The 20,851-nt window shown below is 43.0% G+C and overlaps 3 protein-coding genes across 3 annotated transcripts in view; 1 reads left to right on the top strand and 2 right to left on the bottom strand.

Moving 5' to 3' along the window:
- Positions 1-19,564, bottom strand: part of LOC106802296 (olfactory receptor 3A2-like) — a 91,977-nt gene extending 72,413 nt beyond the window's left edge. The window contains exon 1 of the mRNA XM_087440627.1: positions 19,446-19,564. Within this exon, the coding sequence (XP_087296753.1) occupies positions 19,446-19,555 (110 nt within the window). The 5' untranslated portion in view covers positions 19,556-19,564. The remainder of the gene's footprint in view (positions 1-19,445) is intronic.
- OR1R1 (olfactory receptor family 1 subfamily R member 1) lies at positions 9,129-10,095 on the top strand. The gene has a single exon (XM_014789806.2). The coding sequence runs from the start codon at positions 9,150-9,152 to the stop codon at positions 10,092-10,094; it is 945 nt and encodes a 314-aa protein (XP_014645292.2). The 5' UTR covers positions 9,129-9,149; the 3' UTR covers position 10,095.
- Positions 11,326-13,366, bottom strand: LOC101392890 (olfactory receptor-like protein DTMT). The gene has a single exon (XM_087440187.1). The coding sequence runs from the start codon at positions 13,364-13,366 to the stop codon at positions 12,416-12,418; it is 951 nt and encodes a 316-aa protein (XP_087296313.1). The 3' UTR covers positions 11,326-12,415.
- Positions 19,565-20,851: the final 1,287 nt, after the last annotated feature.

Raw genomic sequence — 20,851 nt, 5'->3', positions numbered from 1 at the left:
AAGACAAATAAGTCCAATTAGGTCTTTGATCCTTTGTAAAAATAATTTATAATTTCAGCATCTTTACATTTACCTAAATAAGAATTAACACAAACTAGTGTGATACCTTCTTTACAAAATAACAATGCTAATAATTGTGCATAGAGTGTAATTTCTCCCTTTAGTACTTTAGAAGGAAATATGAACATCACAATTATCCAAAATTTTAGATTACATTGCAACTTGATGTTTTATATTTATTTATTTTTATAATATAAAAATATAAAATAAATATTATATTAAAGTATAATAATATAAATATTTTAAAATATTTTGTGTGCTCGTGTGGAATGGCATATCTTTGGAAATTACTCCACAAGTCAGTTCAAACGGATGCAAAACTTGATGATATTCATCTTGTATGGATTCATTTTTCTGAGAATTACAACTATGATAATATAAAAATAGAAGTTATTTTAAATGGTTTACACTAAAGAAAAAGCGGAAATATTAAATGTCTTGTTTTGTAGCTTATTGCTTTACTTTTCAGGTGCAAAGCCCAAGACAGGCCAAGACGCTGATTTAGAGTTGGCTGCTGTGCTGAACCAGGTAGGTAAGGTCAAGTGAGCAAAGCTACACTCACGTGATTGTAGAGAAATGCACTAAACAGTCAAAGGAAATTAAAACAAGGTTCTATTTTCCACAGAGCCAAAAATCAAGAAAAGAAAAATTGATACTGAAAATTGTAATAAGATTTCACACTGAGGAAAGGAACATTTAGCCATTGCTGATGGCAGCGTAATTAGCAAAATCCTTGTTTGAAGAATTCTTTCTCCACATTTGTTAGGAGTTACAGAAACATTCACCTCTTTGACCCTGGATTTTCTCTCTGGGGTGTTAGGACAGCTTCGAGGAAGAAAAAAGGCCTAAGTTAACATACCTTCCATAATAATTTGTTCAAAATTACAATAATGATTAAGTAACTTGTAGCATGTCCATTTCAGGGAACATGCAGTCATTAGCATGAATATCATGTAGTTTATTTTTCTAACTTAAGGTCTGTGGTTGAAAATGAAAAGGAAAAAATGCTCATCATTGTGTGTGTATTGGAAGAGAATAAATACAGATGAAAATACTTGCTTTGCTGGAATATAAAATCTTTTGTAAATATCCCTACATATTTTCTGTATTATTTCATTTTTATGCTAAAAAAGTATACTTTGAAAAACTTTATACACATGTATGTGTGTGGATGGATAGATGATGGATAGACAGCTAGTTAGATAGATAGATAGATAGATAGATAGATAGATAGATAGATAGATAGATATAAGTTTGTATGAGCTGAAAGGTGTGGAAGCTGGTTGTCAACATTGATGTCCTCGTTGAGGTGGGATATGGGAGGAGGTCAGGAGAGAGGATTTTTTTTTCTTTAGACATTTCTGTATTTTTCATTTATTATAACAAATATATATTACCCTTAGAATAGGAAAAGAAAAAATCAAATAAAGAAATTTTAAAGGTAAGGAGGGAAAAAAACAAGAACATTTTTTATTAAAAAAAATAAGAAGGAAAGCATTACTTAATACCACTAAACTGTACACTTAAAAATGGTTAAGATGATACATTTTATGTTATATGTTTTTTACCACAATAAAAAATTTTTTGGAAAAAAAAGAAAAACATGCCTTAGGAATTTACAGCTAGCAAGTCTCTGAAGAATCCCTTTGTTTTAGTTATTGCCATTTTTCCATGGTAACAATGTTTCCATTGTGCGGTAACCCTTAGCATTAAATAGAACCACATATTACTACCTGCTGTAACAACAATGATATTTTTAGGACATTAGTCAGTATCCCCAAATCCATTTGAAACAGCTAATAGCAACATGAAGATACAAGTGCCTCTTAATTGTTGACAAACAGTCATTTCATATTTATGAGAGAAATGTAGAGATTCAAAATGGCTTCTTCTTAAGAAAAAAAAAGCCAAGGTCAGAAGAGTTAAAGATAGAACAAACCCTAAACCATCCAGCAAACAGTATGACCAGCTGAGGGATAATAATAGTAACAGACAATCTGTAGCTAGTAGTTGCTGGGTGCTAGGCATTGTTCTAAGGGCTTTACAATCATTAATTCATCTGGTCCTCAGAACACCCCATGAAGCAGGTTCTACTCTTTTCCCATTTTACAGGCAAGACACTGAGGTACTTACTGAAGTTACTCACTGAGAAAACATGAGTAACTTCCTCAAGGTTTTCCAGCTAGTAAAGGCAGGATGACGCCAAGTCCCAGGGAGGGGGTGCACGGACCTTCTCCCCTACTGGAAACTTGTACAGGCAGCCTTTCCCCTCCCTTATACTTCCACGTGCCCCTCTACATAAACTGTGCTTCCCAGATACCTTGATTTGCCCACACTGCCCTCCCACACATCCACATCCTCCCATTTTTCTGTTCCATTTAAACCCCACTTCCTCCCAGAAGTGCTCCCTGAATGCCCAAGCCATGGGCATGGCTTCTATTCTAAGCCCCTAGGGCACTTACTGCCTGTGCCCGAGTCTTCTCTCCCTGCCTGAATGTTAACTATTCAGGGCGCATTCTCAGAATGTTCCATCCTCCACATGAAGGGATCGTCAGACTGTCAGTTCACCCCTCTCAATTTAATGATGAAGAAACTTGAGACCCAGAGGGGAGAAGAGACTTGTCCAGTGTCCCACAGCTGGTCGGGACTTGAATACCTCATTCATTCCAAGAATCCTCTGACGCTCCTCGGAGCCCAACAGGGCCAGCACCCCATGGATGCTGAGCAATGTTTTCAAATGAATGGTCAAGCTGCAGAGGCTCATCTCCTGGGATGTGGCTACCAGTTCTGCAAGTATTAAAAGGCACACCGGTGGAGGAAGGGCAGATGAGAGAAAGAGAGATTGTCCTCAGGAGAAATTGATCAGCCTGGGGATTAGGTCAACCCTCCAGATGCAGGAGGGCTGCTCTGCCAAGCCAGTGAGGAGAACAGGACAGTCAAAAGGCTTCAGAACAAGGAGCAGAAATCATCTTGCCCTGGCACCAGCTGGGCAGGGACGAGATCCTGGCATCTCCGACCTGAACTGTGGGGTGACAGAGGGCAGCACCCCTGAAGTCCATCAACAGCACCTCCACACGTGTCCTCAATCCTGCTGTCCTGGGGTGAACCTGCCAGCAACTCCAGCCCCTCCTCCCTCCCTTGACTTCTGGGTTAAGTGGGACCTCTGGGGCTGAGGTGGGCCTGGGGCTCAGGGCAGGGCTTTTGGGGCCCATGCTGGGAGGCTGGGCATCTAAGTCCTCAGCTTCATTTTGCTGTTCTCCTCACAGCGGGATCAGAAGAAAGAGCTCTTCCCTGAGCAGGAGACTCACAGTGAGGTCACAGCTTTAGGGGTGATGGTTACAGCTCAGCATAGGTACAGCCAGGGAGCAGAGGCCAAGGTCCCCTTGCTGTGTGATCTTCAATAAGCCCTGCCTCTCTTTGGGCCATGAGTGCCCCCTTAGAAGGAGGCAGAAGAGTGAGCACAGTGGGCTCACACAGGTGGTCAACACACTGAAGGGTGTCTATTCCAATTCTGTGTTCCTACACCTCTTTCTTCACTCTCTCCCACTCAGTTTCTCTAGCAGGTAGGAGAGAAGAAGCCATGCTGGCTGAGGGCTGAGAGGTGCTCACGGGGCCAGTGAGTGCCGAGGCCACCATAGCTCTCCATGGAGGTTCCCAGTTAATTAACTAGTGGGTGACCTCCTCCGCTCCCAGCCTGCATGTCACTCCTCTTGCCTTTGGCCGTTCGGTAAATCTTCCTCTCCAGGGCATCCCTGCCTAAACTCTCCCCCTGCTGGAAGCAGTTCAGCCTCTGGGTATGTGGTGTGGAGGGCAGAGCCCGTTTGTGCTCACAGGGGAGTTGTCAGGCAGGGGACTTACTGGCAGGAAGCAGAATAATCAACGGCAGAAAGGCAGAGGGGTATATCAAGTGTCTGAGGGGGAGAGATAAATGAGAAGTACCCGCCAATGCATGGCAGACAGGATGGGGAAGTGGATTAAACCACAGGTAAGATTCAGAGCTCTGTATTCATCCTGGCTCTGTCTCCAAATCGCTGAATAACTTCAGGCACAGTGTTCTCTGGGCCATTTGTGACATGAGTGTTGAGTGAGATGATATCTTAGAATCACTGCGAATTGCCTGATACCAAGATAGGAAAATGAACTCTTTGACCATGTCTTATTCAGCTCTAAATGCCCTCCCTGCCTGGTGCTCAAGTACCTGCCTGGCATAGAGCAGATGCAACAGGTAAGGCTGCTGAGTAAATTATTGAAGAGAAATGAATGAGAAGTTGGCAGAGGAGGAGAGGAAGTCCTTGGGATAGAAACAGCTCATCTTGGGTTAAAACTGTGGTTGAAAAGAAGGCTATTTGGGACACCATTGAGAGAAGAATCCGGGCTGACCAGCAAGAGACTGGAGTCAAGGAATTGGATAGAAACTCCCAGGACTGAGTGTACTGGGGGCCAGCAATGGTTTCCTCTGTTTGCCACTGCCCACTCCCTGGTCTGTCAAGGCAGATGGAGACCTGAGGCAAGAGTGAGAGGAAGGAGGAGGTTGTTGGTGTTGGTGTGTACACTCCTGCATGTCTGGGAGAATCGCAGGTCTCTTCGTGTCTCTGGCATTTTTGTGTGTGGGGTCTGTGTATGGGTCTTCATGACTATGTGGCATGTATGTCTATAGATGGATCTGTGTATGTGCCTATGCCTGTGTGTAAATGACTGTAGGCGGGTGCCCATGTGTGCCCACGTGTGTATATTCCTGTCCTAGTGGGTGTGAGTGTATCTCTGGCATGTCTATGTGTCTGGATTTATCAGAATATGTCTGTGTCTGTGTGCAGGTTTGTATCCTTGTATACTTCTGTGTCTTGGTGCATCTGAGTGTTTGCTACAAGAGTGACCTTTTTCACATAGAGTTTAGGGCAGCAAGCTTCCCAGGAGATGTGGGTTCTGGTCCTAGATCCTAAGTATCTCTGCCTCATTTTGTGACCTTAAATAAAGTATTCCTATCCATTTCAAAGCAGACACCCGCCATACCAGAGCCTCACGAAAGGGCTCTGTGTCAACAACAGCAACTCAGCATCCAGAGAAACCACTCCTGTGCCAGGTGGAGCCAACATAAACTCAGTCATATATCTCTCATCACCAAAAGTGTTTCAGGGCTGGGTGGGGGAGGAAATTGACATTTATTAAGCACCTACTGTTTGCTAAGTGAATATTTATGGCTCAAAGAAGTCAAGTAACTTCTCTGAGGTTTCCCTTGTAATTTCCTTTGTACATGCTATTCCCTCTTTCTAGAATTCCCTTCCACTCCTATCTGTCCAGTGAATGCCTTGTCCTTCAAGCTGCCCCTGCTCAAATGCCACCTCCTCTGTGAAGCCCTCTCTGACTGCCAGGAGAGCTAAGACAAAGCCCTGTGCCAGGCCAAAGGCCAGATAGGAACAGACAGCTAAATATTTGCCCTCAGAAGGCTCGACATCTAGTGTGGAAGATGAGCATCACAGCAGAAAAAGTCACTTTAATACCAGTAAATGAGGGCTAAGTTCCAAATGAGGGTTACAAGAGAGAGAGGAGAGAGGCATTCGTGTGGCCTGGAGAAGTCAAGGAAGGAGGTGGGGCTTCCGGAGGAGGTGGAGCCAGAGCTGCGTGTTGGGAAAGGGTAGGAAGAGCGTTTCAGGTAGGGGCAGTGAGCAGGAAAGGCATGCAAGGAAGGTATAAGCAAGAGACATGGACAAGGCCCACCTGGCTGGGGTGGAGGGAGGGGAAGCACATGGAAGCGGTTGGAGCTAAGACTAGAGAAGAATGCTGGGAACTAAGCTGGGAAGCTTTGGGTGCCAGGCTGAGCAGTTTGCACTGTACCCAATAGACAATGGGGAGACTGGCAGGGCAGTAAAGCTGAGTGGAAAGAGCATGGCTCAGGAATTCCCAGGACCCTTACAGCTCTGGCTTTCTCTCTAAGGCTGCTGTCCCAGCCCACAGGAAACACACTGAAGTCCCTGGGTGGAGATGGAGGACACTGCATCTGTCCTCAAGACCAAGGACCTCTGGCCAGGAGGGAGACCAGACCGCAGACTCTGCAGACAGTGTTGAGGCCTGGCATGCTGCCCTTCAGGTGAGAGAACCCAACAGGCCTCTGCTGTCTTCTTCCTTGTGTCCTATCTTCCTCCCCACCCCACTCCACTCTGCCTGACAGTGCTAGGGAGGACGAGGCCACGTTTTAGCTCTTCCCACTAACAAAAACGTCTTCCTCTGCCTTCTCATTCTCTCTCCCCTCTACCTGAAATGCCCTTCCCACCCCCAAATCTCCATCTTGTGATCTCCTATTCATTCTTCCAACCCCAGTTCAAACCCCACCTCTTCTTTGGAATCTTCCCCAAATCAGAGAAATCACTCCTACCTTGTTCATACAGTTAGCGTAGTGCTGATTACATGGTGCACGGCTAGAAGTCAAGGACAATGGATGAGCTACCTTTATGGTCCTAGAGACCAACACAATGCCTGACCCAAAGCAGGCACTCAACAAATAGGTGTGAAGTGTACAGCTGAGCTGCTATACTGCCCCCAGGGAACTCCACACGGCCCAACTCCAGCTAGAGCACTGTGTCCAATTTCCATTAAGAAAAACGTTGACAAAGCAGAGGGTAACCAGAATGGAAAAGGACCTGGAAATTAGGTCCTATGAGAAAGGATCTAAGGCACCAGGGGTGTTTGGGTTGGAGAAAAGACGACTTAGTAGACCTAGAATAGGTTTCTTCGAACACTGTGTGAAAAGCGGCAAGGAAAGCAGATTTGGCGTGTAGCCCCCAGTGGCCAAAACTGGAACCACTTGTAGAAGTTACAAGGAAGTAGGTCTCAGCTGGGATTAAGAAAAACATACTTAAATAACAACAGCCCTGCAGCAGTGGACTGGACCACCTCCAGCAGCATCAGGGAACAGGGAGACACCATCAGAAGTTGAGGGGAAGGGAACTAACATCTACTGAGCATCCATTCTCTGCTACGTGCTGATATATACATTAACTCATTTAATCTTGACATCAACCATGTAAGAGAATAATATCCCCATTTTGTAGATAAGGAGAGTGGAGATGAAATGAAGATGGGTCCATGTTCAAGCAGCCAATCAGGATTAAAACCCAGGTGACTCTGACTCCAAAGCGAGTGCCCTTTCCTCTACATCACACAGCTGCCCACTTGGAGGTGGGGAGGGAAGGTGAGGGGCTCTGGAGAGGAGATTCCTGCACCTCAAAACAGGACGGATTGGAGAGGTGCCACGGTCCTGGCTCTTTAACACTACAGCTCTATGTTGGGGCAAAGGGTGAGATTGGCATAAGAAGATAATTTCCCTGAGATAGCCAGCGGGTAACAGTGATAGAGAAGCAGAAAAATGAAAAAATAGGATATATCTGGGGCTTCTCCTGGGAGGTAACAGGAGTGGACACTACAGTTTGCCATCATCTCTTCTCTTTCACCCTCCCTTCACCTCTGTTTTCACTCATTGTTCTTTAAAAAGCTTCATTCAATAAATATTTATGGGGTAAATTTTGTGTACAGATCACTGGGCAAGACAGTGACACAGCTCCTTCCTGCAAGGAGCTTCCTTGCTAAGAACTGACTTAGTCCGCTGTCTGGGATCTCGCCAAACCCTGACCCTCTTTCCTGGCAAAGCAGGGATGGGCTAGGCTAGTAACAGAACATTTCTAGACACTTTGGAGCAATGAGAGAAAATAATGTGTTTTAAGGAAGAGACTGAGTGGGAGACAAAATGAGTGCATAGTTCCTGAGAAAACTGAAGTCACCTGAAACACCTTGAAGCTTTCTGTCAACCAAGGTCAGAGCAAAGACAAACTTGTCCCAGCGTCGTCTGTGGATGTTTTGCCTTCTTCATTCCATGCCACCACCAACAACCCCACACAATCTCTTCCCGCTGTCTAGAATGCCCTTCCCCTCCCACACCATATCATGTCTATGAGGCAAACCCCACAAGACCCTAAAACATCCAGTTCAAATCCCACCCCTTCTTTGAATTCTTCCCAAACTCCTCCTGGCAGAATAATTTACTCCCACTTGGTTCATAAAATTAGTAAAGTAAGAAACACTCTGCAAGCTGCTGTAGGTCAAATTTTCCAGGAGAAGCTAAGACTCGCTCATCTCCCTATTCCCCACAGTAGCTAGCACAGGGGTCAGCAAACTATGTTACACAGGCCAAATCTGACCCCCCCCACACACACACACACCTGTTTTGTAAATAAAGTTCTATTGAAACACAGCCATAGCCATTCATTTACATATTGTCAATGGCTTTTTTCATACTACAAAGGCAGAGTTGAGTCATTGCAACAGCGATGATATGGCCCACAAGCCTAAAATATTTACTTTATTATCCTTTACAGAAAAGGTTTGCCAATTCCTGAGCTAGCACATAATATGTGGTGAATAAATGAATGGCAAATGCAGTGAGGTGTTTCTTGAAGAAACTTTGGTATTCAGATGGTCTGGGACCCAGGTCTGCCCCTAACTACTTGTTTGACTAAGCAAATGATGAAGATAGTTGATAGATAGATAGATGATAGATAGATAGATAGATAGATAGATAGATAGATAGATAGATAGATAGGAGATAGATAGATAGATAGATAGGAGATAGATAGATAGATAGATAGATAGATAGATAGATAGATAGATAGATAACAGTTCTGAGTGCTTATTATATGCTGGACACAGTGCTAAGTATTTTAAATTTCTTATCCTTTTTATCCTCACAACCAACTCCAGGGGTAGTTACTAGTATTTTTCTCTTTTTGCCATTTAAAGAAGAAGAAACTGAGGCTCAGAGAGGTGACACCACTTCAGTGGCAGAGCCAAGACTCAAAACCAGATCTGATTTACTCCAAAGCTTGAGACTACCCACTACCCTAGAACACCCTTCTGAGATTCAGTTTCTTCATAAAATTAGGATTATTGGATGAGCAATGGGATTTTCAAGCCATTTTAGCAAGCAGAAATTTTTAAACATTACATGGAACCCCAACATGCAGAAGTCTATCTAGAGGCGCCAGAATTCAGGCCCGCTGCCTCATGTCTCCCCTCAGCACCCGCACCTGCCCAGCCACTCCATGGCCCTGGCCAACCTCACGTCCGCCCCAGAGTTCCTCCTCCTCGGCCTGATGGACGGAACAGACATCCACCCGCTGTTGTTCCTGCTCTTCCTTGGCGTCTACCTCCTCAATGCCCTGGGCAACCTGAGCATGGTGGTGTTGGTGAGGTCCGACGAGGCCCTCTGCTCCCCTATGTATTACTTCTTGGGTCACCTGAGCCTCGTGGACGTCTGCTTTACCACCATCACGGTCCCCGGACTGCTGGCCGGCCTGCTCCGTCCGGGCCGGGCCGTGTCCTTCCAGGAGTGCTTTGCCCAGATGTACTTCTTCGTGGCTCTGGGCATCACGGAAAGCTACCTCCTGGCAGCCATGTCCTACGACCGCGCGGTGGCCGTCTGCCGCCCCCTGCACTACAGCGCGGTCATGACGCCCCGGCGCTGCGCGGTGCTAGTGGGGGCGTCCTGGGCGGTGGCCCACCTGCACTCGCTGCTCCATACGCTGCTCATCTCCGCGCTCTCCTACCCGCGCTCCGCCCCCGTGCGCCACTTTTTTTGTGACATGACTGTGATGCTGAGCTTGGCGATCTCGGACACGTCGGCCGCGGAGACTGCCATCTTCTCCGAGGGCCTGGCCGTGGTGCTGACCCCGCTGCTCCTCGTGTCCCTGTCCTACGCGCGCATCCTCGTCGCGGTGCTGGGAGTGCGGTCGGCAGGGGGCCGGCTCCGCGCCTTCTCCACCTGCGGGGCCCACCTGGTGGTCGTGTCGCTTTTCTTCGGCTCTGTCCTCTCCGTCTATTTCCGGCCGTCGTCTGCCTACTCGGCTAGCTACGACCGCCTGGTCAGCGTGGTCTATGCGGTGGTCACACCCACCTTGAACCCTTTTATTTACAGCCTTCGCAACAAAGAGGTCAAGGGCGCCCTAAAAAGGGGGCTCAAATGGAGGGCTGCACCCCAAGAGGTGTGAGGGCAGGTCTGGATTCACTGACCAGACCTGTTCTGAATACAATCACTGTTATTGTAATCAGTAACAATGATTACAAAAGAACCCTCTGCCCCCCTTTTATTAGCTTTCCAAAGCACTAGCAATTTTGGTCCTACAGAGTCTTATTTCTCGTCAAATTAAAAATTAGACCTGAAGCAAACGTGACAAAGTGTTTATTCATAGAGATGGGTGTATAGCAGGAAGGTGAATTCATTTCTGTATGGTTTGAATGTTCAAAATAGAGTCTACTTTTAAATTTGGGGAAGATAAAAGGAGAACAAACAGGAAAGTAGAGGGTGAATGTTGTAGCTTATGGAGAGGGAGAAAGAAGAGAGTGGCCAGCAGCAACTGGTAGATGGAGAGTGGACTCCAGAAGCAGTACAGGTCTAAGAAGGTTGGTAAAGAGGTGATTTTTGAATGTTCTGCACTGTAGCTCACACCCTTGCAGACTCCTTTTCTGGAAACTTCAGGAAAGATATAGTTATTTTTTTACATATTTTAAAAAACGTTTTTATTCTCTTTCCTAGATACTATATCCACCATTTTCATGTTAAGAATTCAAAAATACAGATAAAGATAAAATTCTCCTTGACTACAGCACAGTGCAATCTCCTCTCCCATCCCAGTTATCGGTTCAATCAATACCTTTTCTCTCTCTCTTTCTCTTTCCTCCTCTCTTTCTCTCTCTCCCTTTGGTTTTGAAACATAAATACTATCATTCTCTACATATTATTCTGCAATTTTCTTTTTTCATGAAACAATACAACTAGGAGATCTTTTCTTAGCACTACAAACAAAACTTCATTTTTAACTTCGTGGTTAAAACTCTATACTGTGATGTTCCACAGTTCAATCATTCCCTTATTGATAAATATTTACGCTTTCCCAATATTTCATTATTACAATGGTGTAATGATATTCTTGGAATAAAAATAACAAAAGATAACATTTAGTGAGGAATTATTATGTGCTAGGCACAATGCTAAGTGCTTTATTAGTTTAAACCTCACAAGATTCCAGAAGGCAGAGACCATTTTACTTTTATTGCTCAAGAGAGGAAACAAGCTTAGGGAAATCAAGCTGCTTTCCCAAAGTCATAAAACTAAGAAGTTCATCTTCTTCAATGATTTGAACCTATAGCATCCTACAACTTTTTTCATCATATTGAGCAAATTTTAATAATATATAAGTTGATAAAATATGTTTGCCCATATTTTCAATTTTTTTGGTTTAAAGTTGTATATAGTATTCTCATGGTTTTAAAATTGCTCTTTAGCTGTTAATTTTTCTCCTTTTTCACTCCCGGAGTTCTTTATTTATGCCTTTTCTCTTTTTTGTCTTGTTTTACATGCCAATGTTTTATATGTTATTAATAACATTCCAAAGAACCAACATTTAGTTTGTTATTATTTTTCTATTGTTTCTTGGTTTTCGACTAGACTAATTTTTCACTTTTATATTTACTAATTCTTTCCTCCTATTTTCTTTGTGTTCATTTGGTTATACTTTTTGTAGATTCTTGAGGCTTATGTATCCTCTTGACTTCAGGAGAAGAGCACCTCTGCTAACGTCCATTGTTGAAGGAACTTGACATCTCTTCTCTTAGCTTGAACAATATATGACTTTTCTTTTGAGAAGGGAGCTGATGGCCTTCTCAGGGCTCACTGATTCTGCTAATTCTCTTAGATTCAGCCAAGTCTTCCATCTGGTTCTGGGCTCTGACCTCAGCTGCTGCTACAGGGTCCCCTCACCCCTTATCCTGACAGCATCTGGAGACACACTGGCTCTCTAGTCTCACAATAAGTGAATCAATAAACACCTGAAAAGAAAATTAAGAACTAAATAAGTTAGCAAGGGTACATGTGATGATCTTGGAGAGTGAAAAATTACAAGAGTATGTACATAATAAATTGGAAGATATCTTTCATGGAATAGATATGTTTGGCAGAAGCAAAGCACTGAAGTGGCTGAGAAATTTTTGTTTATTTCTTAGAGAGTTAGGAACTACGGCACATTCTTTGAGTTCAGTAAACACCAAGGTTAGAGAGGTATTTATTAAAAGTTGAATAATAATAATTGAGTGTCCACTACATGTCATCCTTGTGCTACATCACACCCAAGATGCAGTGGTAAACCCAAGAGGGAAATGGACCTGTCCCTAGTGACATGCGGGGAAGCTCCCGCTGGAAGTGTTATCAGGGCTGCATTAGCAATGCTGAGCTTGGGTGCTACTAGACTTTTCATAATACTACTCATTGTCAACATTACACCCACTGTTTGAAAATATACTTTAATCTTTAGAATCACTGTCCCAGAGAAAACTGAATTGTCCACTTTGAAAAGATTCTTCTGAAGGCTCCCTTTATGTCCTGATTCCTCAGGCTATAGATGAAGGGGTTCAGCATGGGGGTCACCATAGTGTACATCACAGCCATGACAATTTCCTTAACAGTATAATTGTTAGCTGAAGGGCACAAGTAGAGGCCAATGATCGTCCCATAGAAGAGAGAAACCACGGAGAGGTGGGAGCCACAGGTGTAGAAGGCCTTGTGGACTCCCCTGGCAGAAGGGACTTTGAGGATGGAGGAGACAATCCGTGCATAGGATGAAGAGATCAACAAGAATGGAACAATAATGACAAGCCCTCCCAAGATAAATATCACCATTTCATTTATCTGAATGTCAGAGCAGGCCAACTTTAGCAGAGCTGACATGTCACAGAAAAAGTGAGGGATCACATTATCAGCACAGAAAGACAGCCGAGCCATGAGCAGGGTGTGCAACAAAGAGATGAAAGTGGTCAGCACCCAGGACAGCACCACCAGGGAGCCAGAGAGCTTGGGGCTCATGATGGTGGTGTAGTGCAGGGGGAAGCAGATGGCCACATAGCGGTCATAGGCCATGGCCACAAGGAGGAAGCTCTCCACGTCTGCAAACAGCAGGAAGAAGTACATTTGGGTCAGGCAGCCAGCATAGGGGATGGACGAGACTTGGCTTTGCATGTTCTGCAGCAACTTGGGAATGGTCACAGAGGAGAAGCAGAAGTCAGAGAAGGACAAATTGCTGAGAAACAAATACATGGGCGTGTGGAGGTGGGAGTCCAGGTGAATGAGGACGATGATGAGGAGGTTCCCCAGGATGATGGTAAGATACATTGCCAGGAACAGAGCATAGAACAGGTCTCGCTGATCTGGTTTAATGGGAAGTCCCAGGAGGAAGAACTCTGAGATGACAGTTTGGTTTCCTATTTTCATGTTGTTTTTGTTTTACCTTTTTAACATTAAGAATAATTTATATTAAAGTATCAACCTCTATATATACAAAATCACTGCAGAATGTTCAAAAAGATATTTTGTAATTAAATACCCATAAGTCATAAGGGTTAACTTTGGTACGGCAGTCCCCTTTTATCCGGAGTTTCACTTTCCACAGTTTCAGTTAATTGTGGTCAACCGAGGACCGAAATTATTAAATGGAAAATTCCAGAAATAAACAATTCCTAAGTTTTAAATTGCGTGCTGTTCTGAGTAGCATAATGAAATCTCATGCCATCCCCGCCCTGTTCTGCCTGCGACATGAATCATCCCTTTGTCCAGTGTATCCACACTGTATACAATACCCACCCAGTGGTCACTTAGTAGCTGTCTCAGTTATCAGGTTGACTATAGAGGTATTGCAATGCTTGTGTTAAAGTAACCCTTATTTTACTTAATAATGGCCCCAAAGTGCAAGAGCAGTGATGCTGGCAATTCGGATATGCCAAAGAGAAGCTGTAAAGTGCTTCTTTTAAGTGAAAAGGTGAAAGTTCTTGACTTGATAAGGAAAGAAGAAAAAATCCTATGCTGAGGTTGCTAAGATCTATGGTAACTTTTATTACAGTATATTGTTTTCATTGTTCTATTTTATCATTAGTTATTGTTGTTAATATCTTACTGTTCCTACTTTATAAATTAAACTTTATCATAGGTATGTATGTAAAGGAAAAAACATAGTATATATAGGATTCAGTACTATCTGCAGTTTCAGGCATCCACTGGGGGTCTTCTGTGGATATCCTCTGTGGACAAGGGGGTCTATTGTATTTATTTGTCCTCTCCCACATATATAAATAAATATTTACATAAATAAAAACTATAAAAGCATATCAAGTTATGGGTCAAATTCAACCATATTCCATAATTCTATCTAGAAGAATGTTCCATAACTGCACCATGGGTGGGGTAAGATCAACATGATCTGAAAGTAGGTAGGAAGTAGTTTGAGGAAACAATTCTATGTGCCTCTAGCTTAAGGATACAAATAGTATAATATCAACCAGAAAACCAGTCACCATCCTTATCACTCAGGAATGATGATGATGATGGTGCTGGTGGTGATGATGATGATTGGATAGTAGTGATAATAAGACCACTAAAACATTTGTCAGTGCTTGCTTTTGCCAAACACTTGGATAAAAGAGTAATGTGCATTGACTCATTTACTCTTCACAGAAACCTTATGAGATAGGTACTATTATCTTCATTTTTTAGATAAAATAATTGAGATCTACACTCATTAAGTAAATTGTCCAAGGTCCCCCACCTATTAAGCAACAGGGTTGGGACTTAAGCTCAATAGTCTAGCTTCAGAGCTTGACTTTTAGCTAGGAGTGCTTCCAGGACTGGTTACACATTGCAGGTTAGAATGTATTATCGAGAGAAAGTCTTACAGATGGGAGCACAGACAGAATGAGTTCTGAGAGTAAAGCATTTTGGCGGAGAAAGTGGGACATTCACACATCTGATAATTTTTTATTCACACATCTGATAATTAAAGAGAGATACATACAGTCGGCTTCAGAGTATCCGTAAATACAACCACTTCCTCTTGGTCAGAGAACAAAGCAGGAAGGCAAGCAAAAGACCTCCCTTTGGTGTAGGTGCACAAAAGCTTTGGAAACCATGAAAAGTGAGGTGCAAATCAACCAATTCAAGGGGTGGTAAATTAAATGGTCCTTGAACTCTCTCAATTTATGAGTATCTCAAAAATTATTCTATCCTTAATTCTATCCATAATATTAATCTTTGAAGGTTTCAGTTCCTTGCTTTTCACTTTCACTTCCCCCCATTCAATAGATAGTCAGCTCTGTGCTCCTTGTGTCAGGATAGAGATGTAGCAAGAAAACAGAAATAGTTCACATGTTTTCCTGGCTTTTATTTACAAAAGCCTGAGCCCCAGAATGAAAGCAGAATTTGCTAGTAATGAAAAAGTCTTGGCCAGAGTTGGGAGGTGTAGTGAAGCTTCTTCCCAGCAAAACAGAAAGAGATTTCCTTGAGCTGGGGGCAGAGGAAGGGTGGGAGAATGGTCAGTGGGTTGCAAGAACAGGGCAGACCTAGCAACGCCACTAGGAAGGCAGGAAGATGAGATACACGCATTGATTCAGAGGAGAGTAAAACTTTTTAAAAATACCGTTATGTAGTTCTTTGCCAATAAATCTGACGATTTTAATAAAATGGTTGATTTCAGAGAGAAAAAAACTAAATGACCAATATTTACTCAAGAAATCAGAGAGGTGACCAATGTTGGGCATCCCCTATTTCTCTGGATCCTGTCTGAGCCAATGGACTGGCATTCATTTCTCCCTAGCCAGGCAATTAGAGCCCCAGTCCTCTAAATAAGGAGTCATGAGCTCAAATGTCACTAGAGCTGATTAACATGATATAGCCTTTAGAAAGGGCCCTTCATGAGGGCTAGCACCATGTCCATCTTGTTCATTGTGAGATCAAGTTATCTACTTGTATATTCAGTCTCCATTTGACGATATTACCATGTTTATTTATTCCACATAATGCATGATGGACAATAAAGCACCACAAATTCTTGTAGAACTTACAGTCCAAAAATAAAAGTAGTAAAGACCACATTATCTAACATAATGCAGTAAAATGAAAAATTAATAACAAAAATGTTATATACTTGAGTATTAAGACTCTTCTAAATAAATTTTATGCCAAAGAAGCAATTGACAAAACAACAATGCTCTGTTCAGAAGGAAAATACTATATATATGGTTGTCATGACAGAAGAAAATCTATGCCTACTTTTTACTAATAAACTACAAAAAATGAAAATGAATAAAGTATTAAGCTGAAAAGGGTAGAAAAAGAGTGGTAAAAAATCGAATAAAGAGGATTAAGTGATTGATAAAGCTAATATTATACATTAACAAAATGGAAAACATAAAAAGCAGTAAAATTTATAAGATAATTTGAGAGCTTTTCTTTAAAAGATCAACAAAATAGACAAAGTTAGTCAATCTAATTTTTAAAAAGATAAAAATAAGTATAGAACATTAGGGATAATAAAAAGGATATAGTCATAAAGACAAATTTTTTAACTTTCCTAAAACTTCTTAAATAAATTTGAAAGTCTGGATGGGACATTTTCTAAACAAAAACAAATTGCAAGAATTGGCTCAATAATATACACAGTATCTGAATAGACCATTAAAATAAATATTCAAGAAGAAGTGGAAAAATTGAAGACCAACAAATATGAAATAAACTGAAAAAAAATAAAATTACCTCTAATAAAAGCCCTTAGGCCAAACATAAGCAAATGAAAAAATGATAAACTCTATTATTCATTATGGAAATGCAAATTAAAATCATAAGATACTACTACACACCCACTAGAATGGCTAAGATGGAAAAGATTGACAATATCAAACATTGGCAAGGATGTGGAGCAATTAACACTCTCATACATCACCACTAAGAATGTAAAAGATTAAAACCACTTTGCAACTGTTTGTAGTTTCTTAAAGTTTAATATTCACCTCCCCTATGATCTAGAAATTTCACTCCTGAAATACCCAAAATAAATGAAAACAAATGTTCACAAAAAGGTGTGTAATAGAATTTTCCAAAAAAGCTTTAGTCATAGCAGCTAAAACTGAGAAATCCCAATGTCCATCAGCAGGAGAATGGATAAGCAAATTGTGGCATATTCATTTCGATGGCATACTATATGGCAATGAAAAAGAATGCATCCTGATGATTCCAACAACAACATGGACAAATATCAAAAACATTATGTTGAGTAAAAAAATCCAGACTCAAAAAAGTGTTGTACGATTCCATTTATATAAAGTTCATGAGCTGGCAAATCTAATCCGTGGTGATAGAAACCAGAAGAGTGGTTACCTCTGGACATGTGTGGGTATTGACTAGGAGAGTGCACAAGGGAAATTTCTGGGGTAATGTAAACGCTCTATATCTTGATCTGTGCAGTGGTTACATGGGTGTAAAACTCAGCAAGCTGTACCCTTAAGAATTGTGCGCTATATGTAAATTATATTGCAATTTTTAAAAATCCTTGGGCCAAGAAGCTTTCTGGATTTTTCAAACTTCCAAGGAACAAATAATCCTCAGGCTCTACATAAGGCATTCCAGAATCTAAAATTAAATAGAAAGTTACATAATTTGCTGAAGAAGGGGGAAAAAAAGACACGAAGAATAGAATTATAGACCAATTCCACCTATGAAAATCAGATCTAAAATACCAATAATCCCAGCTTTTCATATTTGAAGTCACACTAATATGTCCAATTAAAAAAATTAGTATCAACTCATCAGAGGCAAAAAGCATTTGAAAAACGTCAATACCAATTCCTGATCGAAACTCAGAACAAAATAAAATATTATTTCCTTAATACAATGTATTAAGATTTGCCAAAATTGGGGTGTACATCGCCTCTCTGGATGAGAGCATACTTTCATTCTCTCAGTGAGATGGCAGTGAAATGGAATTCACGGGACTCCAAGAGACTTAATCCTATCAAAGGATTTTGTTCTCTTCATTCCCCATTAACTATAAAGCCAGGTATCACCCACACTGCTCTCAGCAAGGATTCTTCAACTGTCCAAACAGCTTCAAGGCCTCGGAACTCAGCAGTGGGTTGCTTGTCCTAGACCCACCGTCAAGCTCTGCAGCAACGCTGGCTGACTGCTGGCATTGGAACAGATTGTTCCCAGACCTTGGACAGCTTTACTCAGGGCAGACCATGAGGACATCCACACACCCTCTCATTTTACCTCTAGGACACTGATGGGACAAATTGAGAAGCAAGTATTATTTTTCAACCAAAGGGACTTTGAACAGGGGATTTGCAATCTCTGTATATTCTCCTCCCTCATTGCAAATACAAAGCATATTTTCTTGGAAGAGGCTTGGAGACATTTGTGTCCTTGCTTAAGCACAATAGTTGTTCAGTTATGATTTGAGAAGAAACACAATCATTAAGTAGAGTGTCGCAGGCCCCACATAAGGCATTTTTCTGAGAATTTCCCAAAATACATAATAAAAAGATCTATCATCAATAGTCAATAGCACACATAGTGGTAAAATCTTAAACTATCAAAATTTTGGAGGCAATCAAAATGAAGCATGTTGATTAACCTAAGGCAGCACTGTCCACTAGAAATAAAACTCAAACCACAAATGTGAGCCACACATGTACTTTCAAATTTTCAATAAGCACATTTAAAAAGACAAAAAGGAACAGATGAAATTAATCTTAATTACATATTATATTTAAGCCAATATATCCAAGATACCATCATTTCAATACATAATCATTATGAAAAATTAATGACATATTGTACATGTTTTCTTCAAAATCCAGTGTGTATTTTGCACATACAGCGCATCTCAGTTTGAACTAGCCACATTCAAGTGCTCGATAGCCACACGAGGCTAGTGGCTACCAACTGGATGATGCAGATCTAAAGTATAGCTTCTCCATGGCACATTCTGTGGCCAATTAAAATAAAATATATTTAGGATTGGGAGTCAAGATGGCGGCGTAGGCAGACTCTGAACTCACCTCCTCCCGTGGACACAGCCAATTTACAACTACTCGTGGAAAAATTACCCCTGAGACAGAACTGAAAACTGGATAAGAGGAACTCCTGCAACAACGGACAATCCTAACTGGGGTAGAAGAGGCAGAGACTCCCTTCCGGAGAGGAAAAACGCCACCTTCACAAGCCGCCAGCTTCACGGCCGCCGGGAGCAGCTCACAGGTACGCAGCCTCCCTGGAGGCGCGGGGCCCTGAGCCGGGGAGCGCCCCCGCTGTGGGCATTTTGTGGACCCAGCACAATCGAGACCAGCGGCATAATATCTGACTTTGCCTGCTACTAAAGCATTGGGGAGTACCCCCAGAAAACCCGGTTCACAAAGAAACTAAAACTGGCTCTTAAAGGGCCCGCGCACAAACTCACCCGTTCCAGAAAGCATCCTAAAATCACCAGAAAGAAAGGTGCACAGTGCTTCGGTGACAAGAGACTCACCTAATAGGCCCTGAGTGCATCTCGGTGAGGGGTGAGACCTCTCCAGGGACTGGGACATTGGCGGCGGCCATTGTTGTGGCCTGGTGTGAGCGTGCTGACACAGACGCCATTGGAGTTCTCCCTAAGACCTGCTAGCCCAGGGTCTGCTCCACCCGCTAGAGCACCGATTTAATCCAGCTCAGCCAGGGCAGGCAGCCCACCCTAGAGACTAGCCCCACCCAACAACAAGCCCTCAGGCAACGTGTGGGCCTGCATAGATTGGTGACTGGATTCTCTGCAGCCTGGCAACTGAGCCGACTTGAGCGGGGCAGGGTGTGCACAAGGAGCGGGTGGAGAGTGTGGGGCGGTGGCAGAGTGTGTGGGGCTCCCGCCGTGGAGAGACTGGGTCCACTTGGGGAGGTCGGGGCGCTCACACGGGGCAGGACTGTGTTGACTGTGTGTGTGGACCTGTGGGCGACAGGGCTTCTCAGCCACAGAAGACTTGTACTTCTCAAAGACCCACATAGGAGGTTTGCTCCACCTTCCAAAACCTGAAACAATTGGGTGCTCCTGTGCCTGAGGCCAGCCCCACCCAGCTGCAATCCTCAGAGAGCTGACAAGAGACATAATAGGCTAGAGGCTTGCAGCAATTGTAAGGCCCTGAGCCTAACAACCTGCCACACTGGGGGCCTACTCACTTAAAAGAAATACTGCAACACAAATGTGGTATTAGAACTTGCAGCCAACTGTGCTGGGGCTCCCCACAGCTGATAAAGAGACTGAAGGGCCCACAACAACTACAAGCAGCTGAGCATTACAACAGCTGGCCAGGAGCATAACTCAGCCTCCCTGAGGCTGAGTTTTGTCACCAGACCGCGGCTCACCCCTTCATGAGCACTCGCTTCACCGACGGGAAACACCGGAAGTGGATCTGGACGAATCGAGGAAGACGGAGAAGGCTGCCTGTTCACGCCTCATAGCCTGGAATGTTCCGAGAGCCCAGACGAAGGAAGGCGTGCGTACATTCGGGACTAGGAGGTTGCGCTCAGGACGACACTTAGCACCTGGTCACTCTGGCCGGAGAAGAAAGCCAATTTTCTCTGCAAGGAATGTTCCCAGTGCTTCGTCTATGATGTCGTCATTTTATTACCTTTAGAAACCAAGTCCTATTCTTGTTACAGCAGTTACTGCTGAGAAGTGGCTTAATATTAATGTCAATAAATAGATGAATCCTGAAAAAAAAAAAAAAATAAGGCGCCTGTAGGCGCCTCCCTGGGCGCCTACAGGGAGAGCAAACAGGCCACAGCAGAAGGATACACGTAGCCCACATAGGGGTCACCCCTGGAACATTGAGAACTGAGGGAAGCACACTGGAAGCCTCCTAAGCCATCACTTACATAAGGTCACCTATCCAAGAGCAGGAGACG

The sequence above is a fragment of the Ceratotherium simum genome, chromosome 16 (genome assembly GCF_057802395.1).
Source record: "Ceratotherium simum simum isolate JZ-2026a chromosome 16, ASM5780239v1, whole genome shotgun sequence".
In the NCBI taxonomy this organism is placed as follows: Eukaryota; Metazoa; Chordata; class Mammalia; order Perissodactyla; family Rhinocerotidae; genus Ceratotherium; species Ceratotherium simum.
Note: the sequence above shows the minus strand (reverse complement) of the source record. Positions and strands in the feature narration are given on the sequence as shown.